Source organism: Pelmatolapia mariae, linkage group LG1 (genome assembly GCF_036321145.2).
Source record: "Pelmatolapia mariae isolate MD_Pm_ZW linkage group LG1, Pm_UMD_F_2, whole genome shotgun sequence".
Classification (NCBI taxonomy): domain Eukaryota; kingdom Metazoa; phylum Chordata; class Actinopteri; order Cichliformes; family Cichlidae; genus Pelmatolapia; species Pelmatolapia mariae.
The window spans coordinates 11,090,749-11,103,147 of NC_086227.1; the positions used below are offsets into that span (position 1 = coordinate 11,090,749).

General features: G+C 42.9%; 1 protein-coding gene across 13 annotated transcripts in view; it reads right to left on the reverse strand.

The window, feature by feature from the left end:
* Positions 1–12,399, reverse strand: part of neo1a (neogenin 1a) — a 157,223-nt gene that overhangs the window by 47,104 nt on the left and 97,720 nt on the right. For all 13 annotated transcript variants that reach the window (XM_063471932.1, XM_063471914.1, XM_063471904.1 and 10 more), the window contains exons 6-7: positions 4,024–4,178; positions 3,711–3,831 (exon numbers count right to left, since the gene is read on the reverse strand). In XM_063471932.1, coding sequence (XP_063328002.1) covers positions 3,711–3,831; positions 4,024–4,178 — 276 coding nt within the window. The remainder of the gene's footprint in view (positions 1–3,710; positions 3,832–4,023; positions 4,179–12,399) is intronic.

Consider the following 12,399-nt stretch of genomic DNA (forward strand, 5'->3'; position numbering starts at 1 on the left):
AACAACTGCTTTGTCTAGGAATCCTACTTCAAAGTTAAAAACAACAAAAAAAACATGAGCCATTTCCCCTCCCAGCTCTAAGTGCCACCCACTGCAGTTATCGCACATCAACACTCAACTCATAAACTAATAGTGTGTTTGAAAAGGGCTGGAAACTGTCAATAGATGGTTTGAGATGATAATTCCTCAAAGAGCACATCCTCTGCAGCTGACCAGTCGCTCCCCGTGCGACAGTAAGATATAATTGCGGACGGCAAATATCAAAAACGCCAGGATAGAGTCATCACGCAATCATTAGTGGATGTATTTTTATAATTTGTGAGGAAAGCACGGGCCAGTCTGCCGGGAATTTGATAAAACCCTCAGCACTTGTTGACTCACACACTTAGTGAGAACATTTTGTGATTAGACCAGTCACTTCTTATCTAGTTAGTGTACATGTGATCTGGATTTAATGTGATAGACCTCAGGAAACGTACAATTAGGAGGGGGTGGGAGAAAACAAACAACAACACTGCTACACATATGCAGACTTGTTAATTATTTTGTGAGGATGTAGTTTGTGAGGAGGCAAACAATTTCGCTGTAGCTTTATTTTCGCTGACAGCGCGTAACGACTCTGACGAGCACAGCTACTTAGAGCTTCCAGCGCCTCCAGAAAACAACAAGTCTGAATGTGGAAGCTTTACAAGGGACATTAAGAGCCACTTACTCAGACTGCATTACTCCGTGCAATTAGGTCCCCTCGAGTTCCATTTTTGGTATTTCAGCTCCAGTTGAACCACATCTGTTTGCAACTAGTTGACCTATATTGCACACGACTGTGGAATGTCCACAAAATTGGTTTAGGACTGCAGGCTGTGGTCCCTATTTTTGACCAAACCTCTGCAACTTTCAAAGATTTTACCTAGCAAGGTGAAAATCTGATTAAAAAGCTTCTCTTTGTTTATGCAACATGCACACAAATCCGCTCGCTGTAAACTACTAGAGCCAGCTGTATCGATGTGGAGGACGAATCACTATAAATAACTGCCAAAATGCTATACATATGCTAACAGCTGACATTTTTCCATTCCAAACACCCACGAGTGGCAGCCATCAGTGGAGCTAGATTTAACTGCAGCTGGCAGTGTCAAGACGCAAAGATTATGGCCACTAATGAATATTAGCCAACTTGCAGCCGCTGGGTATTTAGATGCAGTTCACCCCATTGATTTCCCTGTTGGGTGAAGACAACTTTATCCCTGTGGCAAGTCCCTGGCTTATCTCGCCGACTGCAAGGCAGCCGGCAGACGGGGTGTTTTCCTGGCCGCGTTTCAGGATGATTCAAGCCTGGCAGGTGCGAGCGGGAATACCTGACTGCGGTAAACACAAAGGGGCAGCACGGAGCAGAAGGAGATGTCCAGCTGTGAAGGGGCAGCCATATAAGGGGACTATATTGAGTACAGCACAATTACCACAAAGCTCACTGTGTTGGATTATCACAGAGAGCAGGTGGCTGTGAAAGACAGTGAGAGGAAGGCCTCGAGAAAAAGGTGACAGATGGGTGTGGAAGAGTAGGCCTGCACCCGCCGCAGCTCAGGAGGAGAGAGAGGAGACACCGAGGAGAAAGATATGACTTTACTAGAGTCTACTGAGATTCATTCATTAGAGCCGTCACAGCGAAACACAAATAGGTGCAGAAAATGAGATGATTTTAAACACGTTGCCATTGATTAACCATTTGCAGGCACGGATTGCACCTTTGAGAGGGGAAATTACTTTGATACAGTGTTTGTGGATGCGTCTATACATGCGCAACATGTCAACGATTTGCAGAATAAAAATGAACAGTACCACGGAGACTCGGTTATTTCCTACATACATCAGATGAGAGTCGGGATAATAACCTGATGAATAATCAGGGAGCTGGAAAGCTTTCTTGGGGTAAGTGTGTCTGGATTAGCATTACTGTGACCAAGACAGATGTACGCAATCAGAACGGTAACAAAAGGAAAAGACTCCCTGTGATATTTATGGATTAAACAGAGATTAATTTCTTCAAAGCTGTGCTCAGGGCAGACCTCGTGTACAAGGCCAGCTGCCTCTGTAATTCATCCCATTTATCTTCAAGTCAAAAAAAGAAAGAAAAGATAAAAAGACTTGAGGCCATGTAAAGTAGGCAGACCCTTATCAATGGTGTCAAACACAAATACACAATGAGCTGCAGGTCATCATTATTTCTGACTTAATGTCCTCCAGTCGGCAGGGATGACACAGCTGGAGGTGCCACCGGTTGGACACTGCTATGCTAATTCATTAGCCACCTGCTTCGAATAAGTGGGGGGTTCACGCTTGATTAAATTTTCGCCATCTTCCCCGAGAGAAAGGGACGCTACAAGTCAGCAGTAAAGCAACGATTACAATGTAAAGGCTACGCGCACAACTTCTGATCTCTGCTGTATTAGGGTTTGTTTTCGCCTTCACTGCCCCCGTCGCTTTATTGTCTCTCATTTTCCACCTCGTTTTATTTAGATTACGCTGCTCAGAGAAAATGTGCCTCATTTATGGTCTTGAAGTTGTCGTTGTTTTCGAGGACTGTGGCGAGGTTTTCACTAGCCCCGTGGGTTAGACTATGATTATTACGACCACGCAAATGACGGCAAATTGAAGCTGTATTACATTTTCTCTAAAGATCAGAGGTAATGAAACAAAACTACCTCAAGAACTGGGATGTTAACTTTTTTTCCCTCTCCCCTCTGCATTAGCTTCTATTTTTGGAGGCACTTTGTACTTTTCAGCAATTGTAGCCACTGTCCTTAAGTGTCTGCTTTAGTTGCTGCCCTGCACTCTAAAGCTCCCGGGACTTCATGCTTGAAGCTCATCTTTGGCTTTAAAGTGAGCGACTATGTTGCAGCTTCTCACTTTATACAGCATGTGGAGCTTATGTTTACCTAAAGCACCTTACATGTCCAAAGACAAAATATCCGTAGCCTTGTAAAGGGCTCGGGTCAAGCAGCGAGGCATTTCTGTGACGCTAGATGTGGAATGGACTTTGTGCAAAGCAACCGTCAGATATACTTCTGTTCCCTTTGAGCCACCTCTGGTATAACAAGTTCCCAGTGGTATTATTTCTCCGTTTCCTTCACTCTTCACACTTTCACAGATGTGCACAGCTGTGAGAATTCAGATGTTCGCAAACAGGGAAAACTGTACAGACAACAAAAAACTCCAACTTTACAGCTCACGTTTTTCAAGCCTTTGCTGAAAGGGTGTTTTTGAAGAGATTATTTCTTTCATTGCGCTCTCTAAAAAAATAAATAAATAAAAAAATCCAGACATGAGGCTGGAACTTTAATAAACTACATGTACCTACTGCTGTACTTCATTAGGGATACTAAAGCAGTTACGGGGAAAACAAGTCCAGCTCCAGCAGCTATGATTCATACGGAGGTTTAGCTGTTAAAGGCTAAGAAATAAACACAAGAATCACTGTGTCCGAACGCCACTGATGTCCAAAATTGTGTTTCCAAATCTAGCCTGCCAGAGCAAAACCGATCAGACACGGTGAATTTCATTGCTTTCATCGAGTCATTGCTGCCTTTGATTGTTTTGTTGTTAAAAAAATCTCATCAATTCACAGCTTTTGTGTTTATTTCCCCAAGTACCAACTGATTTTATCTGCTTGAGGAAAATATCTTATTTGCACACTAGCAGCAGGTCTGGCATACCTGGATCCAGGATGATAAGCTGGGCGCTGGACTGGATGTTGCCTGCATCGTTTTCTGCCAGGCACTGGTAGAAGCCCTCGTCTGACTTGACCAGACCCAAAATCTGCAGGTTGTGGTCCTCCTACAAAGCAGGAAGAAAAAAAAAGGGAATTGGAATAACAAACATACACAGGTATCGATGCAAGCAGCAGTTCTAATCAATTTCCTACTCTTTCTCGTGACGCTCTGATGATGTAAACTCTCGCAATGACTTCTGGTGAAGGAAAGGTTGGAAGAAAAAAAAAGGCAGCACATCAGCACTGAATGAACTTACAATTATTTTGAAGTAATCGCTGGGAATGACGGCGTCTCCATTCTTGACCCATTTGACCGTGGGAGCCGGTGACCCCGACACGTCGCACTCAAAGACGATGTCCATGGACTCGTGGGCATAAACGTTGGCCGGCCGCTTCACGAACTGCGGGGGAACTGTGGAGTCCACACGAAAAAAGGAAAACTTACATTGAATGATTGAACCTTTTCTTTGTGAAATCTGTCAAAACTAACAAGGAACGTTAAACGTCGCTGCAAATGGCCTTTGCTGGAAAAGGAACAAGATGAAATTATTTCATGCTTCCCCTTAAACTCTCAGCTAAGAGAGAGTAGAAACAGTAAACAGTGTCATCCAGCAACAAGCTAATTATTTTCTGCACCGTTCACACAATTTTACCAGATGGCAACACTTAAGAGTTGTTGTTTTTTTCTAATTTATTCAGGAATGGTTGCAAGGCAGCTACTTTGGTACTAGCGCAGTACTGTCAGCACACTACACCGGCTAAGCCGATCTCCCCTAGTCCTGCTAATGAGGGCCAGAGTGGAGTTATTTGATCTGCTGGGGCGATACAGTGCCTCATCAATCTGTCCTGGAACAAGGTCACCAGGAGCGCAGGGCCCGGGCCTCGTCCCCTCTCTATAATTGGACTGTACGTGTTGTGAGAAGAGAAGAGGGCAAGACGGACCGTGCGTGCACGTGCGTGTACGCTGCAGCTACACCCGTGCGTCCTCTGATAAGCGTCGACCTCGTTGACCACAATTTAAATGACTGTATTGTTATTGTGTGGCTGCATGTCATGATTTGCCATCAGCCTCCTGGGCGCGGTGATGGCTGGTTATTAGCATCTACTTTGCGACTATTCACAGGAGCTGATTGGATATTAGTTGCAGTGGGCGGATAAGGTCCTTTCTTTTTGTTCTTTTTTTTGGGCTTTAGTCAGCAGCAGGCTGTGAGGTCAAATCTTCATCTGCTTGATGTAACACGGGCTAATTTACTGTAACACACAAGTTAACAGATTAGCCTTCATACTGTTGGGGAAAGCATTTAGCGCTAGAAAGGCTTTCAAGACTCTTTGTAATTAAACCCAGAAAGGAAAAAAGAAAAAGAAAACCACACATTTCTTTAACAATAACGGCCTTATTGGAGCGCTGGAGCTACGGGACACATTGGGTTCTGTGTCGACTTTGTATTTCCCTGACCTTGAAATGCACTTTGCCCATCTGTTTGCTATTTCCATGCTCTACACACAGCACATGGAGCAAAGGCGGGGAGAGAAAGGGAGAGCGAGAGAGACACAACTCGACAGAAGCTGCACACAAAGCCACGGTACAATGCAATTCTTTCTCTCTAGAAAATTATTTCTCTGTAGCGCTATCTAAAAACACAGAGCCAAAAGACGCGCATGTCCGCCTTTCCCGCCTCCTTACCTTGTCTGGTACAATGCTGCTTTTATCCTCCTTAACTACATAAGCTGATGCAGAATTATTACATCTGCCAAACATTTGAAGTTTCATTGATTTTCTTTTTTTAAACACATTTCCGCATCCCTCTCATTCATGTAAGCAGCGTATACTTCTAAGCTCAAAACAAAAATCGAGCTAAATGCTACTTTGGTAACAAACTTTGTCAATGCTCGCATCACGTGGCCTTTAAAATGCTCGTGGCCTTAAACGGTTTTTCAACTGCAACAACTTCACACGTGACACTTGGAGAATAAACCCTCCAGTTTAAGATGTGCAGTAAGAAATACAATTACCTCAAGTTCACCAATTAAACACGGTGTGGAGTTTCTTTTCCAGGTTGATGCTGAAAAATATTTTAAAAACAAACACAAAAAAAGTGCTCTGTTGTAGTCTGGTGCAGTATGAGCTTGGGTCAAACACAAAACAGGCACACAGAGCCACAGAATACTGAAACCTTCCTTCTGCTTTCTTAATGAGCATCTCGGTTTTCCGCGGGCCTCTGAGGTTATTATTGACGACTGACACGAGAATAGAAATGAGGACGGTGATGCTTCTAGACTCGATCAGTTTTTGACTGGCAAGACAGCCACATCATCCCGATCTCTGTGTGTCTGCGTGTGCACAAGCGTGTATCCACCTGTGTGTGTGTGTTTGCGTGTGTTCCCTGCAGGGAGGCGTGTGAGCTGTGAATAATGTGTTTCACAGTGTGGTGTCCCCTGGATATTTGCCTCTAGTATGCGCGCAGCACAGTCAGGTGGAATCCTTGGTTTGCTTTGGTGTGTCGGGGACACACGAGGCTGAGACACCACCGAGTCAGTGTGAGTCTGTGTTTGCGTGGAAGGCTGAATAATGTTTGGATAGGAATTTTTAAACATGCCAGGATACTTGTTTTGTCTCCTTATTACTTCTGCTATATGCTGTACATAATTGGGTTTGCGTCCTCCCCCGCTGGCGATGTGTGAGTGGGTCGATTTTGCTTTCTTTTTTGTTTGTGTGTGTGTGTGTCTAAGCACTTGCTTATGCATGCAAACATATGTTTCTGTACATCCAACGCTGTCTCAGCCTGTGCACACTCCCCACATTCATATGGGTGTTTGGTTCATATCGGAATGTCTGTATCAGTGTCTGTGTAGAAGAGCCTCCTATAAAGATTTGCTGGTGACAGGTTTTGATGGTGGCTGGTGCCCTGCAGCTCTTTTTATCTCTTCCTCTCTCTCTGTTACACCACTTTGTCTCCAATTGTTTCCTGATTCTTAATCTTCCTCCAAGTCCCTCCCTATCTCTCCATCTTTACCCCCCCCAACTCCCCTCCATCTGAGCAGACATGCACCATTTTCTCTAAATGGTGTTCTGACATTTGGAACCATTTGGACTGAGGAATGACTATAAATGTCTAAATACACCAATATAGCTAAGGGCTGGGTAAGGGAAATGTGTGTCAGTCCAACAGCAGGCCTGATGACCTTTAATTGGCAGCCTGTTTTTACAGTGGTAGAATGTCTATATGGAAAATTCCCCACGGTGCCTGTATGGGGCAAAGGGTGTGTGTTTTGGGTGTGTTTTCTTTGTTTAACAGGTGGCCGTGCAACGATTTTGCAGCTCACCCATTTCTCATAAACGACACCCTCAACCAAAGCTGGATTTTTTGGTTAGAGGAGCTGACAAAAGACGTGCCGATCCACGCGATCGGTCCAAATCCGGAGTGGTTCATAAACACGTTTTCCCACAGTCTATGGTTCACAGACACACGCATATACAAACACACACAAATGCTAAATTCCACCAGCTGGAATATCTCTAAACAGGCTGCCCTGTTTTGGAGCATAAATACCACTCTGTAATGAAAGAGAAATCCAACAGAAACAGAAAAAACAACTAAAGGGAATGCAGACACTGGAAACAAATGGGAGAGGAAATAAACAGCTAGACAAATGTAAAAGGAGGGAAACCAGCCAGAGGAAGTGCGATGCGAGCTCTTCGGGGCTGGTATTATCTCTCGAGCCGGTAGCTTAGTAAAAGAAGCTTTAATGCAGACTTGCACCGACTCCAGTGAACTACTAAAAGAGGGCCACAAAAAGGTCATGTGCGTGTCTTGCTGTGAGCTTGTTAAAACAAAACCCCACAGGATTCCTGGAGGGATTCTGGGTAGATAGCTTTACTTAAAGCTTCAGTAAACTGAACTGAGTCATAGAGAGGGAGAAAAACCTATTTGTACTGATACATATATCAAACACAAAGAACTAAAGAAAGTACTGTAGCTGCTTTCCGAGATGAGGCAAAAGGTGAAATAAATCACTTTTCAGCATATATCCCGTAGAATTTAAGCCACAGCAGTAAATTTATTATGGCTTAAAGCGAAAGGATCCAAAAATTCAAGACATTTTACCACTCTGATACCTTGGCCAGAGTCCAGTTAGCTTCCTGAAGTGAAAAAACAGTGTTGGGCAGTCTGGGTTTACTCTGAGGGCAAGTCAAGCTTGGACTGCACTAATTACCCCTCCTGCTCTTCCAAAGATAACAGCTTTACTCTTAATCCTGGCCAAAACAAACAGCTTCAGCAATAAGGCTGAAAGAGGGATGCTTGGTGCTTGCATTCCAAGTCAGCGAGCAGATAATAATGTCTTGTTAGAGGAAGAGTCATAGAGGAGGACTTCAATCTGTGGATTTTTCTGATATAACAACAACTGAGCGAAAGCGCAGGCACGAGTGCGTCAATGAAATGCTAAACCGGGGCTTGCAAACGTGGTGCATAGAGGAGTCTGCTCTGCCTTCATTTCAGAGCAATTCTCAGTAGAGCTCAAACAGATTGCTGTTGCTACTCAACCTTCAATTGGAAGTGCTCCGAGCGCATGGAAAACAAAATAGAGAACTAATTTGATGATTTACTCGCAGTGCATAAGCACGCTTTGCTTTAAACTGGGCTATTGTTGTCAGCTATTACAGGAGAATCTCTGGCAATTGGGTGCATCAACCTTGGTCTGCCATGTTTTATGTAAATTTAATTACTGTCATGGCAATGATCTCAGTAGAAGAGCAAAAGGAAACAAATTTATTACGGAAAATATTTGTGTCAAGCTCATTTCTCAATGAAGGGAGGTCAATATGTACTACATTTTTGGTTGGGACGACTTGAATAGATGCAGGTGCATTTTTTTAAGCTGGTAAATACATTTCTATTTTAAGAGCCAAATAAGCAACAAGTTAGACCACAAAAGCCACACCTAGCTATGGCTATGCTTCCTCCATATGCCCTCCAAGGGTCAGAGAAGTGGCTCCTGTATCCACACATGAGAAGCTAACACAATGGTTAAACTGGAAGGCGTACAATGGAGTCAGAAAGAGGATAAGATAACAGCCGCTATTTAAAAAAAGAAAAAGAAAAAAGGAAAACGTGTTTGTGTTAGGGGTGTTTCCCTTTATTAGATTAGCATTCTTTAAATAGCTAAATGGAAAGTTTCTGTTTTATTTTGGACGAGTAGTAACTGCAGGTGGCTGCAGGGGCAGCGGGATGACTGTCTGCCAAAGTACCCAGCAGATTTGATCAAATTTATAATGTTCAATGCATCATTTAAAGAAAACTATTCCTGGAAAAAAAATACTTTGAGCATACGTTGCCTTTGCTGGTGGGGGGTGGAAGGGTTCAATGGAACTGTGTTTTCTGCCGAGCATGAAAGATGTGACATACAGTCATATGAACATCAAAGTTTTCACAACCAAGTCCACTCCATGATTCACTATGTCCCTATGTTCCCTAACGGTTTCTGTACGTATGACTTTATCAGACTTTCACATCATCGTGGAGGAATTTCGGCTCGCTCACCGTTACAACGCTGCTTCAGCTCATTGAGGCTTGAGGTCATTTGTTTATGCACAGCTCTCTTGAGATTGCATCACAGCATGCTGAACTTTGGGCCATTGCAACATCTCCACTCTTTCTTTTTCAGCAATTCTGTTGCAGATTTACTGCTGTGTTTGGGATCATCGTGCTTTTGCATGACCCAATTTGGGTGAAAGTTTTACAGCTGGCCTCACGTTTGAATACTTTGGTATACAGAGGTCATGGTTGACTCATTGACTGCAAGGTACCCAGGTCCTGTGGCTGCAAAAGAAGCCCAAATCGTCACCCCTCCCCTACCGTGCTGATGGTTTATAGGAGGCATTCGTGCTGATATGAACATGGCACTATGCATTACATCTTCACTTTGGTCTCATCTGTTCAAAAAACATTATTACAGAAGTCTTGTGGTTTGTTCACATGTAACTATACTCTTTTTGGAGAGAAAAGGCTTTCTGCTAGCAACTCTAACGGTAGTGTCAGGAAATTTAATATTTAACAATCTAACTGAGGCCTGTAGAGTCTGAGATTGAGCTCTCTCTCTTTCACTCTCTTGCTCTCTTTTTTTTTTCTCAATTTCTCTGCACAGTCTGACCTTGGGGTGAATTTCCTGGGACATCCAGTTCTGGGAAGATTGTGGCGCTGTATAAACACACCTGAATGATCCAACCTGCCCAGACCTCTGCTTTTATAAAGGTGCTCACAACCGCAGACAATGAATTAATCACATGTATTTGATTAGCAGATCTGGCTTCTACAAACCTCTTTATTTAGCCCTGCCCATAGAAATTAAGTCTTGTGAAACTTTTTTCACATTACCTTCAGTGACTTACTTAAAAATAAAAAAAAAATCCTTTTTATAATACAAAGGAGTAAATTGAGGACGTCTGTATGTTCGTTGCTATTTTTATCCATTTCTGTAACATGGTAAAAACATTCCTGCTGTATAAATGCGGAGTGCTCAACCTTTGGGAAAGAGTCTTTTACAGGCCAGACCAATTAACTTGATAGCATGATGATACTATAAATGAGGGCCACTGACAAGAAGCCTCATAAAACTGGTAACATATACTGTACGTTTGTGGGGAAACTATTTTCGTCCTGCACACACAAACACACACACCCATATAGAAAGTCCAGGTCTGGGTGGTGCCCCCTGCAACGCAAGACCATAATGAAAAGCTGCTGCCTCCTCTGGCTTCATTTATCCTCTTGCCAGTTCTAACAGAGGCTGAGATGTCAAACAAAATCATACTGAGCAGAGCACACACTCAAACAAACTCGCAGTTATCCCACAAACACATACAAGGGTGCTGACACTTGTTTCTGTGAAGGGTCCAATGACGTGATTCAAGTGGAAAGCTGAGCTAAATGCTACTGTAAACACTTGTTTAGAGGCCGCATTCTTTAAAACTTCCTGTCTTGCTGGGAGTTGTACTGCTGTAAAAGTTCTCTAACTCGAATCCCCTTTAACTCACTGACACTTTGATTATATTTCATAAAAAGACAGATAGGGAGCACACTGCTCTCAGACAGCCATTGCTTATTTGTGACAGCTGCTGACAGTATCGCTTTGAAAGCTTCTTTTTGTATGTGGTGACAAATTGAAAAGACATATATTTGTTTATTTCCTTGCTTTGTCCACAGCTGTAAGATTTGCAGGATACGCAATAGATAGTGTTTTTTACAGTTTTCTTAGTATAGAGTACCGTCTGTTGAATCATAAATGGACTACTGCTTGGTAAAAGCTGGTGAAATTGTGTCTCAAGAAGCAAACAGCGCACAGTGCAGTGTATACTTTTTACATTTGTTGGACCTCTACTGTAAAAGTATCACAGGTAGAGGCTACTATTTCTCACTGTAATCCCATGCTGAGACTTACACATACATGTATTAGAAAGAAAACACTACATGAAAACACTGATTTCACACACTCCTTTGGTACATTGATGAGCTTTAACCGCAGCAGGATGGTGTGATTTGAAATGAAATACAGTGTAAAATTACAGTGAAACACAGATATCATCCAGCCACCGATGTCTCTCAGTTACATGGTGTTAACAGTGAACATTGGAGCTTTATGGCACATAGGTATAAGCTATTACAGGCTTTGGCTACACAGACAGTACTTGGATTAACTAGAAACAGAATGAGGCCAGACGAGGCAGCATGTAAATACAATATCATTTCTGCGTAATGGCATGCTCAAACCAAGTAAGTGTTTATGGGCCTTTTTGCAACCCATATATTTTTCTCTAACAACCGATGGGAACACTGTATCTTTCCAAAGTGCAATCAAAAGCTAAAAATCAATTAACACTAACAACATAAAGTCTTCTCCAGCACTCAAAGATTCTCAGTGGGGACACGGTTTGGACTCTGTGGTGGCCAGTACACGTGCTCCCTTAACTGCTCTTTCACAATCTGAGCCCAGTGAATCCTGGCGTTATGGTGTTGGAATATAGCCATCAGGGAGGAAAAAGAATCCATTGATAGAAAAACTATTCAGTTTATTCAGGTAGTCAGCTGACTTCATTTTTTGGGCACTTACTCTTGCAGAAAGTAAACCTGCAGGAACTCCAGATTATAACACTGCCCCTACAGGCTTGTACAGTAGATACGAGGCATGATGGCTGGATCACTTCATCCACCTTTCTTCTTACCTGATACGTCCACCACTCTGAAACAGGGGAATTGTGGAGTCATCACAACACATGACCCGATTAACCTTCCATTGCAAAGTCCAATCTGTCTGCTCCTTAGCAAAGTGAATGCCTTTCTTTCCCAGATTACCTCACTGATAAGGCTACATAGGCTACACTCATCTTCACATTGCAAGTATGTAAATAGTCTCACTTTTATTGTTATAACATAGCTCTGAGTTCTGCTATAGATTTTGTACGATTTGTTTCCAGCACACTTAAGTGCTATCCAATCAAGATGGGTTTTTTTAGAATCACATTTCTTCCTCAGAAATGACGGCTGACCACCATCCACTGTTCCAGGTTTTAGTAATGCATTAGACAGTTCTTAACCTAATTTTAGCAGCTTCGGCCTTCTCCTTAGTTGCTTGTTTGC